Genomic DNA, 25,890 nt, shown 5'->3' on the forward strand with positions numbered 1-25,890 from the left:
CCTATATTCCAGTTTCAATATCTGAATCCAGCCTCTTTCATTTTGATGATTCCTTTGTATCTTCTTGGACTTTGATTTCATGCTCTAATCAATCTAACCTTGGTTGATATCTCTGTTTGGGGCATATCTACTCTTGCACAGACCTATATAGGATACTATTTATTTCTCTTAAGTTATCTAGATATCTGTAAACTCAAAAACATTGTCTCCAACCAAATCAACCACTCAAAAGTCAGCTACAAATGCAGAATAATGAAAACTGGTAAGAATATAAAAATGTAAAGCATCTAGTACACTACACTTGAGCTGATAATGACAATTCTCATATGCAGTCCATGCCAACCAAAAAAGAGAAGGTATGAAGGGAGGGAGGGAGGGAGGGAGGGAAGAAAAAACTTAGGCTGAAAGCTGCCTTTACATTTTTAGAATTTTAATTCTAACCTGTCTCTTGTATTCAAAAAGTCATTGCATATAGTTTCTCCCAACTGTTTTACCTTATCATCATAAGAAATAAAAATAAATTAATTAATTAAGGCTGGAACTGTTTCCAAAATGCATTTTCAGGAGTGGGATGGAGGTCCTATACAAAAGGAAAAATCCCATAACATATCTTTGCATGTAGTCTTTATATGAATTTTCAGAATTTCCCAGGACATGGAATGCATTAAACTCAAGACACACAATAAAATAGGTTTCTGAATAACAAAGCTAGTCCATTTGATTCTTTATTCACTCAACAAATATGTAATGAGAACCAACAACATGCTTCCACAGAAAACATCAAGAGAAGAAAAAAGTAGGTGGATGAGGGTCCAGAAATGCAAATTCGTTCCTGCATGGAGCTCATGCCTGACTTGTTTACTCTAGCAACATTATCTCTCACTGAATTCTAATAATGCCCTACAGTCATATCACCTGAATATTAACTTTACTAATAATTATACATCACCTGTGTAACACATCCAACCCACCTATAACAATATGATTTCAACCCACTCCCAGAAAAATATCCATGCTTGGTGTTATCTTAGAACTCAAACATGATGGCTGACTGCCTACCATTCTATTTTCACCAATTTCAGAAAGATCACCATGTAAAAATCGTTGATTTCCTGAAGATCATTCCTTTTTCACAGGGCCTCATTGCTCTGCCCATTTATGAAAAACAAATCCTTAATCATATTATACATCAGAGAATGTGAACTAGGGCTAACCAATCATAGAGATATAACAAAATCAGCAGAAGTATCTTAGAAATATATATCCCTAAGTTTTAAAAGTCATAAGGTATATTTTCTCTGATCCTAAATGTTTTCTGGAGTGTATTTTTAATGAATAAAAATCCTGTTCTAGAATATGGCTGGATGTGGATCCAAATGCAGAGATTAAAATAAAAAAATTATTTCTGGATATTTACATTGATTTTCAGAAGAGACTTAATGCTTTGCAAAATAAGACCTTTTATAACAGGCAGTCTATTGTATAAATTTAGTAGATGCTTGAAACTCATTTCAATTAATGTCAGAGAGGTTGTTTCTCCATTACATGGCATATACAATATGCAATCATTTTATTCATTCTTTAATTCAAAAATACAATTCAGCTTTTTCTAAATGCCACGCACTGTGCCTGGGGCTTGGGATAAAACTAAACAAAACAGACATGTGATCTGCCTGCATAGAGCTTAAAGTGTGTGAGGGATGCTGTCCATAATGGATTTGAAACAAAAGGACTGATAATGACTTCACAGAAAACACGAGGGAAGACTAGCATTGATATAATGTTGTGAGTCTCCCAGAGATGTCCACATTCAAATTCCCAGAACCTGTGAATATGTTACCTGACATGGCAAGAGGAATTTTGCAGATGTAATTAAGGTTAAGGGTCTTCAGATGGGAGGATTATCCTGGATAATCTGGGTGGGTCCCACTAATCACATGAGTCCTAAAAAGAAGAGAATTTTTCCAAGGTGTGGTCAGAGAAAGAGAGATGAGGTTGGAAACAGGGTCAGAGAAACGTGACCTTGCTGCCTTACAAGATGGAGGCAGAGGACCATGAGGCAAGGAATGAGGGTGACCTCTAGAAACTGGAAAAGGCAAAAACAATGGACTCTTCCCTAGAGACTCCAGAAAACAATGCATTCCTCCAACACTTTGATTTTTACTCCAGTGAGGCCCAGGTCAGACTTTTGATTACAGAGCTGAAAGATTTAAATTTGTGTGGTTTAAGACACTAAGTGTGTGGTAATTTGTTACAGCAGCAATAGAAAACTAACCAAACATATATACATATGTATCCACTCATAAATTTAACAGGACAGTATATATTAGGGCAAACATATGAGAGGTGACAATGTGCTAGCAGCCCTCACTCTCAGCACCTCCTCAGCCTCCACGACCACCTGGTAGCGCTTGAGGAGCCCTTCAGTCCACCATGGCACCATGGGAGCCCCTCTCTGGGCTGGCTGAGGCCGGACCCGCCTCCCTCTGCTTGCAGGGAAGTGTGGAGGAAGAGGCACCAGCGGGAACCGCCGCTGCAAGCAGGGTGCTCGCAGGCCAGTGTGAGTCCCCGCAGGCGTGGGTGTGAGGGCGGGCACAGGCTAGGTGGGCTGGCACTGCACTCAAATTCTTGGGGGGCCTTAGCTGCCTCCCTGCCTGGCAGGGTTCAGGACTGGCAGGCAGCTCCACCTGCAGCCCTGGGGCAGGATCCACTAGGTGAGGCCACTGGGCTCCTGAGCTGGATGGGGACTTGGAGAACTTTTATATCTAGCTGCAGGATTGTATGTGCACCAATCAGCACTCTGTATCTAGCTAACCTAGTGGGGACTTGGAGAACTTTTTGGTCTAGCACTCTGTGTCTAGCTCAAGGAATGTAAACACACCAATCAGCACTCTGTCAAAACGGACCAATCAGCTCTCTGTAAAATAGACCAATCAACTCTCTGTAAAATGGACAAATCAGCAGGATGTGGGTCGGGCCAGATAAGGGAATAAAAGCAGGCTGCCCAAGCCAGCCAGGAGTAACCTGCTGGGGTACCATTCCACACTGTGGAAGCTTTGTTCTATCAGTCTTTGCAATAAATCTTGCCGCTGCTCACTCTTTGACTCCACGCTACCTTTATGAGCTGTAACAGGCAGCTGTAACACTCACCGCGAAGGTCTGCAGCTTCACTCCTGAAGCCAATGAGACCACAAACCCACTGGGAAGAACAAACAACTCCAGACATGCTGCCTTTAAGAGCTGTAACACTCACCGTGAAGGTCTGCAGCTTCACTCCTGACAGCAAGACCACGAACCCACCAGAAGGAAGTAGCTCCAGACACATCTAAATGTCTGAAGGAACAAATTCCGGACACAACATCTTTAAGAACTGTAACACCCACCGCGAGGGTCCGCAGCTTCATTCTTGAAGCCAGTGAGACCAAGAACCCACCAATTCCAGACACAACATACATAATCAATAGTGTTAAGTGGTTGTCTGTCTTGTCTGTTATAGACCCATCTGGTCTCATTTATTACTAATTTCTTCCTAATGTGACAAGACGTTGACCTTATTGAATGTTGAAATTCTATTTTAGATAATGATCAAGACTTGCTGATCTGTTTAAGGAAGTGAATTTATTTAGAATCAGAGGAGTCATGGTTGTGTGGACTGAGCCTGAGACAAACATAAGCTGCATTCATTTCTCACTGCTGAACTGCTCTGGCTGGACGCAGTAGACTTGCAAAATTTAAGCCAATCTCTGAAGTCTCCTTCAGCTAAAAGACTCACAGGTTTTGATGAATTAATCACTTTCAGTTTTTGTGCTTATCATCAAGCATTTACTCCATCAGCACAGCTCAATTACAAAAGCTACTGACTGATCTGAAAAACAACTGGGTCCACCAAAGGAGACACAGTATTCCTTAAAGTAGAAAGATGAGGACTTAAGTGCTAGAGCCATCTCAAGTCTTTGAGCAAACGCTGAGCAAGGTTTGAGTTTGGCTAGTTCCAGAAAAATGCATTCCCTTTCAGTAAAACTGATGCAACAGCTATAAAGAAGCAGTATTTGTGATAGAAACCTGGAGTGGCAGTAAACCTGGGGATGAGATCTCATAATACACTCCACAGTTTTCCAGGTTGGTTCCTGCTACTTAATTCCAATATTCATTAGCTCAGTTCATTTGCTTAGTTTAAGAAAACCATAAAATCACCACTATTTTGATGTGATATGTGTTTATTATATACAGGGCCAGTTTCATGGGCCTACTACTGCACACAGGATCCCAATTTTAGACAGGGTCCCAGGCTTGGGTTTTCATGCTATGCTACCACACTCTTGAAATTTTTAACAATTTTACCTTTGAATCTGTGTAGTCCAATGCGGCAATGAAGCACATGTCTTGGCTCATGTGCAGTCCTACCTCCAAGTGACTTCCTGGGATAGTTCCTCAGACAGTTCTCCCACCCAGTGATTACTGCCGCCCTTTATTCCTTGTGGGGGCCTTGGCACACCCTGGGGTAGGTCAGGGTCATTTGGTGGAGCCACAGACGTCTGTGAGGGTCTGCAATCACTTTATAAGTACCTCTATACTCTAGAAATCTAACATTAAATAGCAAATAAAAATAACCTTTCATAGGTCACTAGAGACTGTGTAAGAAAGCTACAGTTCCATTCCCCTGCTTTTTGAACAAGAAGCCTGACATTTTCATTTTGCACTAGGCCCCACAAATTACGTGGCCAACCTTACATGTGGGTAAGTGTGCACATGTGTGTATATCTGAGTTTGTATCTATAAAGAATAAAATAACTTTCTATTTATCCATTTTAGATAAACTGAACTTGTAACTTTGTAATTTCTAGAGAAAATAAATGTATCTATAACTTTACAGTATTTTATCTGTGAAGATGAGAATAATAATTGTAATAGTTTACAGATCATGGGAGAAGGCATTCCAATACAATATTATCTTCTGCGTTTTTTATGACTGATGAATTACCTTGAAAAATATTAAAGAATATATGATACGCTAAAATTGGGGATATTCTAGCTTCAGGCATTCTGGCAGCAGGACATGACATTACTAAAATTTTCTTATTAAAGAAATCTACCTTACAACTTTGATTTATTGACAGGTGAGAGATTTCTGGTCAGGGAGCAAAGTCATCAAATATTAAGAGTATGAAGATACATCAAATGTGTTGAAGGGTCCTCAAAATGCACCAAATAATTTTAGTGCGTTTCAGTTATTCACACAAAGTACTTATATTGAACAATCTCAAATATCTTAAATTCATACCCAAAAAGTCACACGCTTTGTAACTAATCATTCTCAAAACATACCTACATGAGTCTTGAATTCTTCCATTTATAATAATGCAGATGAACAAAATATTCCTATTATAACTTTCATTTTGTTTAGCTCTATTATTTAAGGAATCTTCATAATCAACATATAATTGACAATATATTCAAGATTTTTCTCTTCACTTTATAAATGTTACCAAGATTTGAGGGCAACAATAGTTATAGACATTCCATAGAGAAGAGACATATATTTCACATATATATGTATGTATATAATGAAACAAAATGGATTTTGAAACAAATATTTTTGCCCTAAATTTAGACATTTCCAATATTTCTGAGTGATAGCTAAAACTTCAAAAAAAAAAAAAAACAAAAAAAACTAGACACTGTCACATCTGAAAAAGATTAGCAGCTGCCAAAACTGTGTGGGTGCCTGTAATCCCAGCACTTTGGGAGGCCAAGGTGGGAGGGTCACTTGAGCCCAGGAGTTCGAGATCAGTCTGGGCATTATGGCAAAACCCCATCTCTACAAAAACTACAAAAATTAGCTGAGCATGGTAACACACCTGTAGTCCCAGCTACTTGGGAGGCTGAGGTAGAAGGATCCTGTGAGCCCAGGAGTTCGATGTTGCCATTAGCTGATCGCCCAACTGCACTTGAGCCTGGGCAACAGAGCAAGACACAGTCTATCTCCATAAAACAACAACAACAAAAATAACAACTGGCATGGGCTCTTTACACACCTTCAAACATAGCTCATGACCCCTGTAATATCACTTTTATTGACTACTAACTTCTAATGGCCTTTCATTATTCACCAATTTAATCCCGAGCAATCTGCCCCTCTCTTTATCTTCTTTATATCTCTTAAATTTATGTGCAACTCTAGTTACCTTTCTCCAATCCTGATTTCCTTCTTCAACTAATACTGAGATACTTCCACAAACAAAACGGTCACTTGTAAATACTCCTCTGGTTCTGACTTCATCCCTAGAAACTCCCAGGGTTGTTGTTCCCCAAAAATAACCAAGCAGAACTCACTTAGAAAATCAACCCATGTAAAATCACATAGTCATTTGTAATTTATCCTGTTTTGTACACGGAAAGGATCTCAGCATATATTCAAAGTACAAGGAAAGAGGGGCTAGGGATGGGAGGGCAAACAAGTCACCTACATTGTTCATGTACTCTGAAAGCAGATCCTGAAGAGCCTGGCGAATGGCATTGCATTCTGCAATAATCCGCTCCCGGTGGAAGTCCCTCGTGCATGAAGAATCTGCCAGCAGAGCAGCCCCACTGATAATGGCTTCGAGACGTTTCTCTAGTGATGGTCTTATTTCCTCCTCAGTCACTGTGAGTGGATTCAGGACAATTAAATTCTAAGAGAAGAAAACATTTGTATGGTTAGAACTCCATGGCATTTCACTTTTATGAAAAACAGATGTTACTTTGCTTTGCATTTAAAATTCAGATGTGATAATGAAGAGAACTGTGTTTTTACTGCCTCGACTGGTTCACACATAATGCTATGTAGTGATTATTATTCTGATAACTAATGAAAGTGATGCAATTGTGAGCATTTGTTCTAGCCTCAGACAGACCTGGATTCAGATCTTACCTTTTCCCCTCATGCAGATATCTTACACTTGCTGAACCTCAACCTTTTGACCTATAAGAGCAGAACATTAATGGTGCCTGTGTTGTAAAACTGTTGAAAGAATGATATAAATGCTTAATACACTGACTGGAGCATATTAACTGTTATTTACAATAGTAACTTTTACAGGCTGTACTGTTTACACAATTTTTTTTTCAATGTGCAATTATTTATTTATTTATTTATTCTTATTATTATACTTTAAGTTCTAGGGTACATGTGCATAACAAGCAGGTTTGTTACATATGTATATTGTGCCATGTTGCTGTGCTGCAACCATCAACTCGTCAGCACCCATCAACTCGTCATTTACATCAGGTATAACTCCCAATGCAATCCCTCCCCCCTCCCCCCTTCCCATGATAGGCCCTGGTGTGTGATGTTCCCCTTCCAGAGTCCAAGTGATCTCATTGTTCAGTTCCCACCTATGAGTGAGAACATGCGGTGTTTGCTTTTCGGTTCTTGTGATAGTTTGCTAAGAATGATGGTTTCCAGCTGCATCCATGTCCCTACAAAGGACACAAACTCATCCTTTTTGATGGCTGCATAGTATTCCATGATGTATATGTGCCACATTTTCTTAATCCAGTCTGTCACTGATGGACATTTGGGTTGATTCCAAGTCTTTGCTATTGTGAATAGTGCCGCAATAAACATACGTGTGCATGTGTCTTTATAGCAGCATGATTTATAATCCTTTGGGTATATCCCCAGTAATGGGATGGCTGGGTCATATGGTACATCTAGTTCTAGATCCTTGAGGAATCGCCATACTGTTTTCCATAATGGTTGAACTAGTTTCCAATCCCACCAACAGTGTAAAAGTGTTCCTATTTCTCCACATCCTCTCCAGCACCTGTTGTTTCCTGACATTTTAATGATTGCCATTCTAACTGGTGTGAGATGGTATCTCATTGTGGTTTTGATTTGCATTTCTCTGATGGCCAGTGATGAAGAGCATTTTTCCATGTGTCTGTTGGCTGTATGAATGTCTTCTTTAGAGAAATGTCTGTTCATATCCTTTGCCCACTTTTTGATGGGGTTGTTTGTTTTTTTCTTCTGAATTTGTTGGAGTTCCTTGTAGGTTCTGGATATTAGCCCTTTGTCAGATGAGTAGATTGCAAAAATTTTCTCCCATTCTGTAGGTTGCCTGTTCACTCTGATGGTAGTTTCTTTTGCTGTGCAGAAGCTCATTATTTTAATGAGATCCCATTTGTCAATTTTGGCTTTTGCTGCCGTTGCTTTTGGTGTTTTAGACATGAAGTTTTTGCCCATGCTTATGTCCTGAATGGTACTACCTAGGTTTTCCTCTAGGGTTTTTATGGTATTAGGTCTAACATTTAAGTCTCTAATCCATCTTGAATTAATTTTCGTATAAGAAGTAAGGAAAGGATCCAGTTTCAGCTTTCTACTTATGGCTAGCCAATTTTCCCAGCACCATTTATTAAATAGGGATACTTTCCCCATTTCTTGTTTCTCTCAGATTTGTCAAAGATCAGATGGCTGTAGATGTGTGGTATTATTTCTGAGGACTCTGTTCTGTTCCATTGGTCTATATCTCTGTTTTGGTACCAGTATCATGCTGTTTTGGTTACTGTAGCCTTGTAGTATAGTTTGAAGTCAGGTAGCGTGATGCCTCCAGCTTTGTTCTTTTGACTTAGGATTGTCTTGGAGATGCGGGCTCTTTTTTGGTTCCATATGAACTTTAAAGCAGTTTTTTCCATTTCTGTGAAGAAACTCATTGGTAGCTTGATGGGGATGGCATTGAATCTATAAATAACCTTGTGCAGTATGGCCATTTTCATGATATTGATTCTTCCTATCCATGAGCATGGTATGTTCTACCATTTGTTTGTGTCCTCTTTTATTTCACTGAGCAGTGGTTTGTAGTTCTCCTTGAAGAGGTCCTTTACATCCCTTGTAAGTTGGATTCCTAGGTATTTTATTCTATTTGAAGCAATTGTGAATGGAAGTTCATTCCTGATTTGGCTCTCTGTTTGTCTGTTACTGGTGTATAAGAATGCTTGTGATTTTTGCACATTAATTTTGTATCCTGAGACTTTGCTGAAGTTGCTTATCAGCTTAAGGAGATTTTGGGCCGAGACAATGGGATTTTCTAAATATACAATCATATCATCTGCAAAGAGGGACAATTTGACTTCTTCTTTTCCTAACTGAATACCCTTGATTTCTTTCTCTTGCCTGATTGCCCTAGCCAGAACTTCCAACACTATGTTGAATAGGAGTGGTGAGAGAGGGCATCCCTGTCTTGTGCCAATTTTGAAAGGGAATATTTCCACTTTTTGCCCATTCAGTATGATATTGGCTGTAGGTTTGTCATAAATAGCTCTTATTATTTTGAGGTACGTTCCATCAATACCGAATTTATTGAGAGTTTTTAGCATGAAGGGCTGTTGAATTTTGTCAAAAGCCTTTTCTGCATCTATTGAGATAATCATGTGATTCTTGTCTTTGGTTCTTTTTATATGCTGGATTATGTTTATTGATTTGCGAATGTTGAACCAGCCTTGCATCCCAGGGATGAAGCCCACTTGATCATGGTGGATAAGCTTTTTGATGTGCTGCTGGATCCGGTTTGCCAGTATTTTATTGAGGATTTTTGCATCGATGTTCATCAGGGATATTGGTCTAAAATTCTCTTTTTTTGTTGTGTCTCTGCCAGGCTTTGGTATCAGGATGATGTTGGCCTCATAAAATGAGTTAGGGAGGATTCCCTCTTTTTCTATTGATTGGAATAGTTTCACAAGGAATGGTACCAGCTCCTCCTTGTACCTCTGGTAAAATTCAGCTGTGAATCCATCTGCTCCTGGACTTTTTTTGGTTGGTAGGCTATTAATTATTGCCTCAATTTCAGAGCCTGCTATTGGTCTATTCAGGGATTCAACTTCTTCCTGGTTTAGTCTTGGAAGAGTGTAAGTGTCCAGGAAATTATCCATTTCTTCTAGATTTTCTAGTTTATTTGCATAGAGGTGTTTATGGTATTCTCTGATGGTAGTTTGCATTTCTGTGGGGTCGGTGGTGATATCCCCTTTATCATTTTTTATTGCATCTATTTGATTCCTCTCTCTTTTCTTCTTTATTAGTCTTGCTAGTGGTCTATCAATTCTTCTCTCTTTTCTTCTTTATTAGTCTTGCTACCGGTCTATCAATTTTGTTGATCTTTTCAAAAAACCAACTCCTGGATTCATTGATTTTTTGGAGGGTTTTTTGTGTCTCTATCTCCTTCAGTTCTGCTCTGATCTTAGTTATTTCTTGCTTTCTGCTAGCTTTTGAATGTGTTTGCTCTTGCTTCTCTAGTTCTTTTAACTGTGATGTTAGACGTCAATTTTAGATCTTTCCTGCTTTCTCTTGTGGGCATTTAGTGCTATAAATTTCCCTCTACACACTACTTTAAATGTGTCCCAGAGATTCTGGTATGTTGTATCTTTGTTCTCATAGATTTCAAAGAACATCTTTGTTTCTGCCTTCATTTCATTATGTACCCAGTAGTCATTCAGGAGCAGGTTGTTCAGTTTCCATGTAGTTGAGTGGTTTTGATTGAGGTTCTTTGTCCTGAGTTGTAGTTTGATTGCACTGTGGTCTGAGAGACAGTTTGTTACAATTTCTGTTCTTGTACATTTGCTGAGGAGTGCTTTACTTCCAATTATGTGGTCAATTTTGGAATAAGTACGATGTGGTGCTGAGAAGAATGTATATTCTGTTGATTTGGGGTGGAGAGTTCTGTAGATGTCTATTAGGTCTGCTTGCTGCAGAGATGAGTTCAATTCCTGGATATCCTTGTTAACTTTCTGTCTCGTTGATCTGTCTAATGTTGACAGTGGAGTGTTGAAGTCTCCCATTACTATTGTATGGAAGTCTAAGTCTCTTTGTAAGTCTCTAAGGACTTGCTTTATGAATCTGGGTGCTCCTGTATTGGGTGCATATATATTTAGGATAGTTAGCTCTTCCTGTTGAATTGATCCTTTTACCATTATGTAATGGCCTTGTCTCTTTTGATCTTTGATGGTTTAAAGTCTGTTTTATCAGAGACTAGTATTGCAACCCCTGCTTTTTTTTGTTCTCCATTTGCTTGGTAAATCTTCCTCCATCTCTTTATTTTGAGCCTATGTATGTCTCTGCGTGTGAGATGGGTCTCCTGAATACAGCAGACTGATGGGTCTTGACTCTTTATCCAGATTGCCAGTCTGTGTCTTTTAATTGGAGCATTTAGTCCATTTACATTTAAGGTTAAGATTGTTATGTGTGAACTTGATCCGGCCATTATGATATTAACTGGTTATTGTGCTCGTTAGTTGATGCAGTTTCTTCCTAGCCTAAATGGTCTTTACATTTTGGCATGTTTTTGCAATGGCTGGTACCAGTTGTTCCTTTCCATGTTTAGTGCTTCCCTCAGGGTCTCTTGTAAGGCAGGCCTAGTGGTGACAAACTCTCTAAGCATTTGCTTATCTGTAAAGGATTTTATTTCTCCTTCACTTATGAAACTTAGTTTGGCTGGATATGAAATTCTGGGTTGAAAATTCTTTTCTTTAAGAATGTTGAATATTGGCCCCCACTCTCTTCTGGCTTGGAGAGTTTCTGCTGAGACATCTGCTGTTAGTCTGATGGGCTTCCCTTTGTGGGTAACCCGACCTTTCTCTCTGGCTGCCCTTAAGATTTTTTCCTTCATTTCAACTTTGGTGAATCTGGCAATTATGTGTCTTGGAGTTGCTCTTCTCGAGGAGTATCTTTGTGGCATTCTCTGTATTTCCTGGATTTGAATGTTGGCCTGCCCTACTAGGTTGGGGAAGTTCTCCTGGATGATATCCTGAAGAGTGTTTTCAAACTTGGTTCCATTTTCCCCCTCACTTTCAGGCACCCCAATCAGACATAGATTTGGTCTTTTTACATAATCCCATACTTCTTGCAGGCTTTGTTCATTTCTTTTTCTTCTTTTTTCTTTTGGTTTCTCTTCTCACTTCATTTCATTCATTTGATCCTCAATCGCTGATACTCTTTCTTCCAGTTGATCGAGTCGGTTACTGAAGCTTGTGCATTTGTCACGTATTTCTCGTGTCATGGTTTTCATCTCTTTCATTTCGTATATGACCTTCTCTGCATTAATTACTCTAGCCATCAATTCTTCCACTTTTTTTCAAGATTTTTAGTTTCTTTGCGCTGGGTACGTAATTCCTCCTTTAGCTCTGAGAAGTTTGATGGACTGAAGCCTTCTTCTCTCATCTCGTTAAAGTCATTCTCCGTCCAGCTTTGATTCGTTGCTGGCGATGAGCTGCGCTCCTTTGCCGGGGGAGATGCGCTCTTATTTTTTGAATTTCCAGCTTTTCTGCCCTGCTTTTTCCCCATCTTTGTGGTTTTATCTGCCTCTGGTCTTTGATGATGATGGTGATGTACTGATGGGGTTTTGGTGTAGGTGTCCTTCCTGTTTGATAGTTTTCCTTCTAACAGTCAGGACCCTCAGCTGTAGGTCTGTTGGAGATTGCTTGAGGTCCACTCCAGACCCTGTTTGCCTGGGTGTCAGCAGCAGAGGCTGCAGAAGATAGAATATTGCTGAACAGCGAGTGTCCCTGTCTGATTCTTGCTTTGGAGGCTTCTTCTCAGGGGTGTACTCCACCCTGTGAGGTGTGGGTGTCAGACTGCCCCTAGTGGGGTATGTCTCCCAGTTAGGCTACTCAGGGGTCAGGGACCCACTTGAGCAGGCAGTCTGTCCGTTCTCAGATCTCAACCTCCGTGTTGGGAGATCCACTGCTCTCTTCAAAGCTGTCAGACAGAGTCGTTTGCGTCTGCAGTGGTTTCTGCTGCTTTTGTGGTTGTTTACTGTGCCCTGTCCCCAGAAGTGGAGTCTACAGAGACAGGCAGGTTTCCTTGAGATGCTGTGAGCTCCACCCAGTTCGAGCTTCCCAGTGGCTTTGTTTACTACTTAAGCTTCAGCAATGGCGGGCGCCCCTCCCCCAGCCTCGCTGCTGCCTTGCAGCAAGATCGCAGACTGCTGTGCAAGCAATGAGGGAGGCTCCGTGGGCGTGGGACCTTCCTGGCCCGGTGTGGGACATAATCTCTTGGTGTGCCTGTTTGCTTAAAGCACAGTATTGTGGTGGGAGTTACCCGATTTTCCAGGTATTGTGTGTCTCAGTTCTCCTGGCTAGGAAAAGGGATTCCCTTCCCCCTTGCACTTCCCAGGTGAGGCGATGCCTCGCCCTGCTTCAGCTCTCGCTGGTGGGGCTGCAGCAGCTGACCAGCACTGATTGTCAGGCACTCCCTAGTGAGATTAACCCAGTACCTCAGTTGAAAATGCAGAAATCACCGGTCTTCTGTGTTGCTCGCGCTGGGAGTTGGAGACTGGAGCTGTTCCTATTCGGCCATCTTGCTCCGCCCCCCCTGTTTACAGAATATTTTCATGTATCTCATCCTGATAGCACCATGAGGAAGTGGGCAGGAAGGTATTAATAACCACACATTTCAGCTGATGATGAGTGAGGCTGAAGGCTGTCTTACCCAAGGTCATAGAGCAAATAAATAGTGACGTTCAGATAAGTATCCAGGTCTTTCAATACCAGATATAATATTATTTTCATTATGTCTCACTTTCAATCATAAACTTTAGTTAACTGTAACAGTAACATATCAAAGTAAATTCTGAATTTTAATTATTTAATTTAAAACATAAAACTGCTTCTTCCTGTTGATCTATTATAACTTCCAGCTATTTCCAGCTATTAGAACTTGACATGGTATTTTTAAGGTTTCCATTATACATATCTTTAGGTAATAGGAGTCAAGATAATCTAAAGCCTGGTAAGAAAAGATGGAGGGTATATGCTGCTCCAAGGGTCTTTTATTAAAATACTCCACGAGAGGAAGTCTTTCCAAGATTAGGCATAATGTGAAAATTGAAGAAAAAGATAGTGTAGAATAAAAGCTCTCGGAAGAAACCTTAACATGAAATGCAATCACATAATGATATTCAGAGTGTGAAAGTCTGAGTGTGAATCTACACAGAAACACACTGAAGATATAAGATCTTCCTAGTGTACAATCTTATGTATAAGATTATAGATGTGTATATGTATTTTATATAGATAGAGGTGTGTATGTATGTAAATAAGTAAGTATAGGTATGTGTTTATATACAAAATCTTACACTGATCCTTGTGTTACATTACATTCTGATAAATATTTGGGTATTGAAAGTAGCCAGGATACAATTTTAAAAGTCACAACTGTAGAGTCAAGCTAGGAAGCGAAAATTATTATAGAAAAAGAAATAATTTTAAAACAATTTTTTTAAAAAAAATGGTACTATGTAATGTTCTCTTACTATAAAATGTGAGGGGACTCCAAAAAGTTCACGTAAAAAATGGAGTTAAAATATAAAAATAAAAAATATAAATTTTATTTTTCAACATAAGCTCCATCGAGTTCAAGAAATTTATGCAAGTGATGATACCAGCTATTTAGTCCATCTCTAAAGAATTGAAGCTTCTGGGAATTTATCTATGTCATTGCAGTCTTTTTTACATTATTAACTGAAGAGAAATAGATGCCCTTTACAATTTTTTTAAGATTAGGAAACAAAAAGGAGTTAGAAAGAGCCAAATCGGGACTGTAACATGGATGCCTAATAATTTCCCATGCAAACTCTTGCAAAATTGCCCTTGTTTAACGAGAGGAATAAGCACGAGTATTATTGTGGTGGAGAGGGACTCTCTGGTGAAGCTTTCATGGGCATTTTTCTGCTAACGCTTTGGCCAACTCTCTTAAAACACTCTTATGGTAGTTATCATTCTTTGGCCTCCCAGCAAATTAACAGACAAAATGTCTTGAGGATCCCAAACACTATTGCCATGACCTTTGCTCTTGACTGGTCCAATTTTGCTTTGACTGGATTACTTCCACCTCTTGGCAGCTATTGTTTGACTGTGCTGTGCCTTAGGGATCGTACTGGTAAAGCCATGTTCTACCTCCTTTTACATTTCGTTGGAGAAATGCTTCAGGATCTTGATATCAATTGCTTAAAAAATTTCTGCTGAAAGCTCTGCTCTTATCTGCAGCTTCTCTGGGAGCAGCATTTTTTTTTTTTTTTTTTTTTTTTTTTTTGAGACAGAGTCTCACGCTGTTGCCCAGGCTGGAGTGCAGTGGCGCGATCTCGGCTCACTGCAAGCTCCGCCTCCCGGGTTCCCGCCATTCTCCTGCCTCAGCCTCCTGAGTAGCTGGGACTACAGGCGACCGCCACCGTGCCCGGCTAATTTTTTGTATTTTTAGTAGAGACGGGGTTTCACTGTGGTCTCGATCTCCTGACCTTGTGATCCGCCCGCCTCGGCCTCCCAAAGTGCTGGGATTACAGGCTTGAGCCACCGCGCCCGGCCGGAGCAGCATTTTTGACACTCATCAAGTAGAAAGTTGGCTCAACTTTAATATTTTAGTCGTAACTGCATAAGCTGAAGTGATTGAGATGTCTATGCTGTTGGCTATTGTTTGTGCTGTTAATAGTCCTTTTCAATTAAGACATGAACAAGATTAATTTTTTCCTCACAAATTGATGTGGATGGTCTGCCACCTTGAGCTTCATCTTTGACATCATCTCATCCCTTACTAAAATGAGTTATCCACTTGTAAACTGCTGATTTCTTTGAGGCATTGTCCTTATAAACCTTTTATAAAGCATCACTGATTTCACCATTCTTTCGCCTGATCTTCACCATATATTTAATGTTTGTTCTTGCTTCATTTTTATCAGAATTCAAATTGCTGATAGAGGTTCTTCAAACTGGTGTTTTATCTTTCTTAGTGCCTCAAACTAAATCCCATTCAGACATGTTAAAACAAGTTCGTATGAGTTTATTTTGGTGGAAAAAAATGTTGAAATTCATGCATAGTTTTTTTTTAATACACATTCTTCATGAACTTTTTGAAGGCCCCTTATAAAATGTAAAATATAAACTAGAATATAGATCTGATATAAAATTGGTTAAATATCTTAAAAGCATGTAGGAGAATTCTTACTTTCCTGACTCTTTTCTTCCTATTTTTCTTTCTTTCTTTCTTTCTTTTTTTTTTTTTTTTCCAGACAAAGTCTCGCTCTGTCGCCAGGTTTGAGTGCAGTGGCGCGATCTTGGCTCACTGCAACCTCTGCCTCCCAAGTTCAAGCGATTATCCCTGCCTCAGCCTCCCAAGTAGCTGGGACTACAGGCAAGCGTCACCACGTCCAGCTAATTTTTGTATTTTTAGTAGAGACAGGGTTTCACCATGTTTGCCAGGATGGTTGCAATCTCTTGACCATGTGATCCACCTGCCTCAGCCTCCTGAAGCGCTGGGATTACAGGCGTGAGCCACCACACCCAGCCTTTTCTTCCTGTTTTTCAATTCCTCTATTGAGTCTCTCCATTTTTCCATCTTACATGGAAAAAAAAATTTAAAAAACAACATGAAAGGAAATTAACTGTATAAAAAGCAAATTTAACATTTTCTTTACCTAGTAGATATTATTTTTGATGAAACCATAATCCCTACCATGGGCTTGGCCATCAGTTAAGGCTTCATTCATCTGAGTCTTCCCCTTTATTTCATTTGCCACTTTTACCACATCTTTCTTTGGCTCACTCATTTAGTACAGACTTTCCACTCCAATGTTTCATAACAAAAATGAAACTATTTAGGCCGGGCATGGTGGCTCACGCCCGTAATCCCAGCATTTTGGGAGGTTGAGGCGGGCAGATCACGAGGTCAGGAGTGCAAGACCAGCTTGGCCAACATGGTGAAACCCCGTCTCTAGTAAAAATACAAAAATTAGCTGGGAATGGTGGCATGTTTCTGTAATCCCAGCTACTCGGGAGGCTGAGGCAGGAGAATTGCTTGAACCAGGACCCAGGAGGCAGAAGTTGCAGTAAGCTGAGATCACGCCAGTGCACTCCAGCCTAGGCTACAGAGCAAGACACCATCTCAAAAAAAAAAAAAAAAAAATTAAACCATTTAAAACCTTTTTGGAAATGTACCTCCAGGGTGGCATCATTAAGAAAAGACTATGCAAGCAATATAATTACTCTTTAATTGCTCTAATGCAATTAGAAGATGTGATAGCAGTCAATATGTCTCCGGCATTGTGACGATAGGAAAAGCTGATTACATTTCAAATCTGTTTGTTGTAAGTACTGGAAGAAAAAACTGCTGTGATTTTATGTGTTCTGGCTATGATTTCATGTTAGCAAATGGCCTGTATTGTAGAATTAAGTTCACTCTAGTTTCTGCTCTACAGGATCATTCCTCAAACTATCTCAGCATTTGGAATTTTACATGCTTGACCTTTAAGATTTCTGATTCTTCAAGCTCATCTGAACTCAAATCATTGTCTGTTCTGACATCTGATACCTATAGGCAGGGCTCTTGATTGTGCCTAAAACAATTGTCCTACTATTCCATCTTATTAAGGTTTCACTGACTTTGTCACCGAATCAATAAAAAGCCAAGAATTTTTTAAAGTAAATTGAATGTCCTGTGAAATGGCACTGGATTTGTTTAAGACCAACTGAAATAAATTTTGACCTCTTCTGATGCACCATAGCTATGTTAAAACAGTATTTCAGTGTGTTTCATGGCATTAATCCCATGAAAGACAATCAATAGGATGTTGTTTTTTTCAGGATGCCACTCCATTGAAATAGAAAATATTTTTCCTTTTTTAAAGTTCCACTCAAAGTTCCTTAATACTTTGATTGCTGACAGAACATTATTTTAATGTAATTAAGAGTCCCAACTCCATATTCTTCTGTTAGATTATTTTGTTTAAAAGAGTAAGTATAGCTAGAAATTTAGAACCCAGGTCGTAGAAGCAGATAGCCTGTGTTTGAATCCTGGCCCATAGCTATAAACAAATATATCTGTACTGATATCACCCTCTATATTTTTATCTCTTTCTGGATATCTTATAATTTATTTGATTAATAAATTTCATTCCTTATTTTTCTTCCTACCACTTCTTTTCAAAATTAAAGACTTTAAGTAACTTGCCCAGGATCACTTAGCTAATAAGTAGCGGAGGGAAGAGTCTGTCCAAATCTGTCTACTTCCAGTTCCATGCTGTAAGTACCATGCAATGCTGCTTTTGTTGTCTTATTTAATCATTACCAACCATTTTGTGGCGTATTATCATCATTAATTTATACATGTGAAAATCGAGAGTGAGCAAGATTAAGTAAGTTGTCTAATAATCCCCTTAAAAGAGAAGATGTAGGATTCAAATCCAATTTTATATAACTACCAAATCCTGAAACTTTCTACTACTCTGGGGAAACTGAGATGAAACCACCTGGCAAACTTCTTCATTCACCTGAATCTCATCATGTTTTTCCACTCATTTCTTCTCCTCCTTGTCTTCAAGGAAGACATAGTCTTTCTCTCTCATTCATTTCCTTTCTCTCTCTTTCTCTCTCTCTTTCTCTTTCTCTCTCTCTTATCTCCCCTTTGTTTCTTTCTTTTTTGAAAAAAATTTGAGGAATGTCTCACTCTATCACCCAGGCTGGAGTGTAGTTGTGCAATCATGGCTCACTGCAGCCTTGACCTGCCTAGTTCAGGTGACCTTCCCAACTCAGCCTCCAGAGTAACTGGAATCACAGGTGTGTGCCACCCCACTCAGCTAGTTTTTTGTACTTTTTGTAAAGATGGGGTTTCACCATGTTGCTCAGGCTGGTCTCAAACTCCTTAGTTCAGGCAGTGCACCTGCCTTGACCTCCCAAGGTACTGGAATTACAGGTGTGAGCCACTGTGCCCAGCCTTCCCCTTTATTTTCAAGGCTATCTTCTCCTCATCGCAAATCCCAAGTACTCTTCAATTATTCCTTCCTTACATTTTGAGTCTCTTAAAGAGCCTACTATGTGCCAGGTACTGTGCTAGGAATTGGTAATAGAATGGTGAGGATCCCTGCCCTCCTCACAGGGCTCACATCTCAGAACTGACAACTATTAACCAAAAAAAATCACAAAAATACATAACCACAATGTGGATGTGTTGTATAAATAAAAAGAGTAGTTAGTTAAGTACAGATTGACCAGGCGTAAGTCTGGACAATTAAATGCAGAATCAAAATGATTAAAGGCAAAGCAGGGCTAGGCACAGTGACTCACGCCTGTAATCCCAGCACTTTGGGGGCAGAGGTGGGCCAATTGCTCGAGCCCAGGAGTTCAACATCAGCCTGGGCAACACAGTGAAACCTGTCTCTACAAAAAATATAAAAATTAGCTGGGCAAGGTGGCACATCCCTGTATTCCCAGCTTCTCAGGAGGCTGAGGTGGGAGGATCATTTGAGCCTGGCAAACCAGTCATTCGTAGAATTCTCAGGGAGGGATTTAGATCCACAGAACTTGGAATTGAAAGTTATAGGTAATCTTGTTGGCAAAGATATAGAGAAAAGGGGAATCCTTATACACTGCTGGTAGAAATATAAACTGATATAGCTATCATGAAAAACAGCTGGAGGTTCCTTTAAAAATTGAAAATAGAACTAATCAGCAATCCCACTACTGTGTATATATCCAAAGGAAATGAAATCAGTATGTCAAAGAGATATCTGTACTCTCATGTTCACTGCAGCATTATTCACAATAGCCAACATATGGAATCACCCTAAGTGTCTACCAATGGCCAAATGGATAAAGAAAATGTAGTATATATGCAATGGAATACTATTCAACCTTTACAAAGAAAAAAATCTGCAGGGTGCCATGAGTCACGCCTATAATTGCAGCACTTTGGAAGGCTGAGATGGGTGGCTGGTTTGAGTCCAGGAGTTCAAGACCAGCCTGGGCAACATGGCAAAACCTCATCTCTACAAAATATACAAAAATTAGCCAGGCATGGTGGTGCATGCCTGTAGTTCCAGCTACTAGGGAGGCTGAGGTGGGATAATTGTTTGAGCCCAAGAAGTCAAGGTTGCGGTGAGCTGTGAGCATGCCGCTACACGCTAACCTGGGTTACAGAGCGAGACCCTGTCAAAAAAAAAAAAAAAAAAAAAAAACAGAAAATTCTGTCATTTACATCAACATGGATAAGCCTAGAAGACATTATGTTATGTGAAATAAGCCATGCACAGAAATACAAATACCATGTGATCTCACCTATATGTAAAATCTAAAAGAACCTAACTCAGACACAGAGTGGAGTGGTGGTTACCAGGGGTTGGGGGCAGGTACAGGATTCAGGAGATGCTGGTCAAAAGATTCAAAATTTTACTTTGACGGGAGGAATAAATTCAGGAAATCTATTGTATAACTTGGTAACTATAGTTAATAATAATGTACTATATACTTGAAAATTGCTAAGAGTAGATATTAAGTGTTCTCACCACAAAAAAAAAGTATGTGAGGTAGTGCATATATTAGTTTGATGTAGCCACTGAATAATGTATACGTATTTCAAAACATCACGTTATATGCCACAAATATATATAATTTTTATTCACTAATTTTAAAATGCTTAAATGAACTGCTAAAAAAACAGTTTGGATGTGATCTTATCCAGATTTTATGTTATTAAGTCTACCTGAACAGGCATCAGCATTATAATTATAGAACTAGAAGCAGAAAGACTGAAACTTGAAAACAAGCCAAATTGAAGAGAGGTACTTTACATCTGAGTAGACAAAAAAACTGCGTCAAAGGTAGAGAAGGGATCTGTGAAACCAGGAGAATATATATTTCATCCATCTGTAGGAGTTTTGAAAAATCTGACACTATGAAAGAATGATTAAAATTAAATTAAATTGGCACACATCAATATTTTAAAATACAAAAGATGTATACTACCCACAGAATGGAAGTATGAGAACCAATTCAAATAGTGATGTAGGGAATGTCTTATATTAAATCAGTTAATGGAGAAGATGTAGTTTAAATAAGCATTGCTTATTATTTTTGGTTTTGGTTGTAGCCTAAAGACTATCTTTCAGAAAAGAACTTATAACATAAGGATTATTTTAATCAATATGACTTATAGTGAAAGAAAACTCTATGGCCTCTAGAAAGAAATAATTGCTACATTTTGAGAAGATTGAGATCATAGCTCTATATGTATTTGAGAGAACAATGTGGGATGAATATATATATAATAGCTTGAAAAATTACCAGAATACATGATAAAATAAAAAACAAAATGGCAGGATGATATATATAATGATATCATACATATTTTTAAAATGAGCACACAACACTTTGTATTTTCTCTGAGTGCATATGTATATGTATATGAGAGCCTAGTGGACTAAAGGAAACATACCAATACCATAGCAATTATTATTTTGGGGGGAGGATGAGACAAGAACCCAAACTGGGGTAGTAAGGTTTTAATTTTTTAATAACTAGGCTTCATTTCATATTACTTATAAAAATACAAAGTAGCTCTTTCCCATCTTGCAAGATGGCGGGTGAAAAAGTTGAGAAGCCAGATACTAAAGAGAAGAAACCCGAAGCCAAGAAGGCTGATGCTGGTGGCAAGGTGAAAAAGGGTAACCTCAAGGCTAAGAAGCCCAAGAAGGGGAAGCCCCATTGCAGCCACAACCCTGTCCTTGTCAGAGGAATTGGCAGGTATTCCCGATCTGCCATGTATTCCAGAAAGGCTATGTACAAGAGGAAGTACTCAGCCGCTAAATCCAAGGTTGAAAAGAAAAAGAAGGAAAAGGTTCTTGCAACTCTTACAAAACCAGTTGGTGGTGACAAGAACGGCGGTACCCGGGTGGTTAAACTTCACAAAATGCCTAGATACTATCCTACTGAAGATGTGCCTCGAAAGCTGTTCAGCCACGGCAAAAAACCCTTCAGTCAGCACATGAGAAAACTGCGAGCCAGCATTACCCCCGGGACCATTCTGATCATCCTCACTGGACGCCACAGGGGCAAGAGGGTGGTCTTCCTGAAGCAGCTGGCTAGTGGCTTGTTACTTGTGACTGGACCTCTGGTCCTCAATCGAGTTCCTCTACGAAGAACACACCAGAAATTTGTCATTGCCACCTCAACCAAAATCGATATCAGCAATGTCAAAATCCCAAAACATCTTACTGATGCTTACTTCAAGAAGCAGCAGCTGCGGAAGCCCAGACACCAAGAAGGTGAGATCTTCGACACAGAAAAAGAGAAATACGAGATTACAGAGCAGCGCAAGATTGATCAGAAAGCTGTGGACTCACAAATTCTACCAAAAATCAAAGCTGTTCCTCAGCTCCAGGGCTACCTGCGATCTGTGTTTGCCCTGACGAATGGAATTTATCCTCACAAATTGGTGTTCTAAATGTCTTAAGAACCTCATTAAATAGCTAACTACAAAAATAAATAAATAAATAAATAAATAAAAATGCAAAGTAATTAAAAATTCAAATTCTTAAATTTTAAAAATATAATTATGGATCAAACATTTACTATTCTTTTAGATTCAAGTATTAATCAACTAATTATTCTGGAATCAAATAGACAAAATGCTTTCTTTGTTTACCAGAATGAATATAATATTGTTTTATAAATTAATCAGTTGCAAGAATTTCAATCTTTTTATGTTGGGTTTACACTATTTAAACTATTACAAATATGTTTGGCTAACATATGTCTGTTAAAAAATAAAGACATCAAGAGAGTGAAAAAGCAAGCCACAGACTGGGAGAAAATATTTGTAAAAGGCATATCTGATAAAGGATATTATCCAAAACATATGAAGGATTGTTAAAACTCAACTATAAATAAATAGCCTGATTTTTAAAAATAGACCAATGACCTGAACAGATAATTCACTTAAAAATATAGACAGATAGAAAATAAGCATATGAAAATAAGCATAAGTCATAAGGGAGATGCAAGTAAAACAGTAATGAGATACCACTACATATCTATTAGAATGGCCAAATTCCAGAACACTGACTACACCAAATGCTGGCAAGAATGTGGAGTAATACAAACTCTCATTCATTGCTGAGGGGAATGCAAAGTGATAAAACCACTTTGAAAGACACTTTGGCAGTTTCTTACAAAATCAGATATATTCTCCCACTCTCACCATTTCTACTTAATATATTCCTGGAAGTCCTAGCCAGAGCAATTAAGCAAGAAAAAGAAATAAAACACATACAAATTAGGGAAAGAAAGAAGTAAAATTTTCTCTGTTTGCAGGTTATATAATATTATGCATAGAAAACTCAAAGACTCAACCAAAAACCTATTAGAACTAATAAACAAATTCAATAAAGTTGCAGGACACAAACCCAAATTATAAAGATCAGTTGCATTTCTATATGCTAACAAAAAACTATCTGGAAAAAAAATGCAATGTATATGAGCATCAAAAACATAAACCACTTAGAAACAAATTTAACCACAGATTTGAAAGATCTGTGATTACATTAAAAATTACAAGGCATTGATGAAAAAAATTGAAGACACAAACAAATGAAAAAGTACCCTGATGTTCATGGATCAAAATAATTAGTACTGTTAAATGTCTGTATTACCCAAAGTGATCTACAGAGTCAAAACAATCTGTGTCAAAATTCTAACAGTATTCTTCAAAGAAATAGAATAAACAATTCTAACATTCATACAAAACCGCAAAAGACCACAAATAGCCAAACAATCTTAAGAACAAAACTGGAGGGATCACATTTCCTGATTTCAAAGTATATTACAAAGCTATAGCAATCAAAACAGTATAGTGCTAGTATAAAAACATACATAAACACCATTGGAATAGAATTAAGAGTCCAGGAATAAACACACACATATACAGTCAACTAATATTCGATAAAAGCACAATGGGGAAAGAATAGTCTCTTCAATAAATGGTGCTGGGAAAACTGAATATTTATATACAAAAATAAAATAAAATTGGACCCTTATCTACATCACTCACAAAAATTAATTTGAAATGGATAAAAGACATAACTGTAAGACCTGAAACTGTAAAACTCCTAGAAGAAAACAGTGGGTAAAAGATTCTTGACATTGGTCTCGACAATGTCTTTTTAGATGACACCAAAAGTACAAGGAACAAAAGCAAAAAGATTTAAGTGGGACTACATCAAACTAAAAATCTTCTGCAAAGCAAACAACCAACAAAATGAAAAGGCAATACACAGAAAGAATGGGAGAAAATATTTGCAGACCATGTATTCAATATGGGGTTAATATCCAAAATATAGTAGGAACTCACACCACTCAATAACAATATAATAATAATAACAATAATCCAATTAAAAGTAAGTAAAGGCCCTGAATAGACATTTCTGAAAAGAAAACATACAAAAGGCCAATAGTGCATCAAAAGATCTTCAATAGCACTGATCATCAAGGGAAATATAACTCAAAACCACAATGAGATATTACCTCAGACCTGTTAGGATGGATATTATTAAAAACACAAGAGATAATATGTATTTGAGAGGATGTGGAGAAAAGTGAACTTTTGCACACTGTTGGTGGGAATGTAAATTGATACAGTCATTATGAAAAAAAGTGGGGAGATTCCTCAAAAATTAAATATACAACTACCATAAGATCTAGCAATTCCACTTCTGAATTTATATCTGAAGGAACTAAGTAACTCAAAGAGACATCTGCACTCCCATATTCATTCCATCATTATCACAATAGCCAAAACATGGCAAATACCTAAGTGTCTGTAAATGAATGAATGAATAAAGAAATGGTCATATATATGTATATATACAACTGCTTACAATAGAATAGTATTCAGCCATAAGAAATGAAGGAAATCTTGCCATTTGTGGATGAACCTGGAGGGCATTTTGCTAAGTGAAATCAGTCAGACACAGAAAGACAAATACAATATGATATCACTTATATGTAAAATCAGTTTCGATTTGACATAAATCATAAAAACAGAGTGAAGCAGCAGTTGGCAAGGCTGAGAGGGTGTGGGAAATGGGGAGATGTTGACGAATGGGGGCAAACTTTCAGTTATAAGATAAACAAGCTCTGGGGATCCAATGTACAACATAGATGGTAATGGATATGTTAATTAATATAATTGGAGTAATAATTACACAATGCACATGTATATAAAATCATCACATTGTATACCTTTAATATATACATTCTTTATTTGTCAATTGAATATTTAAAATTGTTTTAATTCAAATTTTAAAAACGAAACAATTATTTTAAAAACTTTTAAGTTGGGGTACCTGTGCAGGTTTGTTATACAGGTAAACTTGTGTCATGAGGGTTTGTTACACAGATTATTTTGTCACCAGGTGTTAAGCCTAGTACCCATTCATTATTTTCCTGAACCTCTCCCTCCTCCCACCCTCTGCTCCCTATTAGGCAGCAGTGTCTGTTGTTTCCCTTTATGTGTTCTCATCATTTAGCTCCCACTTACAAATGAGAGAATGCAGTATTTGGTTTTCTGTTACTGCTTCAGTTTGCTCAGGAGAATGGCCTCCAGCTCCATCCATGTTCCTGCAAAGGACATAATCTCACTCTTTCTACAACTGCATAGTATTCCATGATATATGTGTATGAGATTTTCTTTATCCAGTCTATCATTGGTGGGCATTTAGTTTGATTCCATGTCTTTGCTCTTATGAATAGTGCTGCAATGAACATATGTGTGCATGTGTCTTTATGATAGAATGATTTATATTCCTTTGGGTCAAACAGAATTTCTGTTTTTAGGTATTGAGGAATTGACACACTACTTTCCACAATGGTTGAACTAATTTAGGCTCCCACTAGCAGTGTATAAGTGTTCCTTTTGCTCCACAACCTCGCCAACATCTGTTATTTTTTTACTTTAGATAATAGCCATTCTGACTGGTGCGAGATGATATCTCATTGTAGTTTTGATCTGCATTTCTCCAAGATCAATGATGCTGAGCTTTTTTAAAACTATGTTTGTTGGCTACATGTAGGCCTTCTTTTGAAATGTGTCTGTTCATGTCCTTT

At 38.4% G+C, this 25,890-nt stretch overlaps 1 protein-coding gene and 1 pseudogene across 21 annotated transcripts in view; one reads left to right on the plus strand and one right to left on the minus strand.

Moving 5' to 3' along the window:
* Nucleotides 1–25,890, minus strand: part of LOC105466141 (catenin alpha 3) — a 1,883,635-nt gene that overhangs the window by 1,269,124 nt on the left and 588,621 nt on the right. For all 20 annotated transcript variants that reach the window (XR_011607352.1, XR_011607354.1, XR_011607355.1 and 17 more), the window contains one exon: nucleotides 6,468–6,671. Coding sequence is in view for 16 of the 20 variants with exons in the window: in XM_071068753.1 (XP_070924854.1) it covers nucleotides 6,468–6,671 (204 nt within the window). In the remaining 4 variants the exon portion in view is untranslated. The remainder of the gene's footprint in view (nucleotides 1–6,467; nucleotides 6,672–25,890) is intronic.
* Nucleotides 21,352–22,265, plus strand: LOC105466140 (large ribosomal subunit protein eL6 pseudogene; annotated as a pseudogene). Its single transcript, XR_977984.2, has one exon. The product of XR_977984.2 is annotated as a large ribosomal subunit protein eL6 pseudogene (transcript).

Source organism: Macaca nemestrina, chromosome 9 (genome assembly GCF_043159975.1).
Source record: "Macaca nemestrina isolate mMacNem1 chromosome 9, mMacNem.hap1, whole genome shotgun sequence".
Classification (NCBI taxonomy): Eukaryota; Metazoa; Chordata; class Mammalia; order Primates; family Cercopithecidae; genus Macaca; species Macaca nemestrina.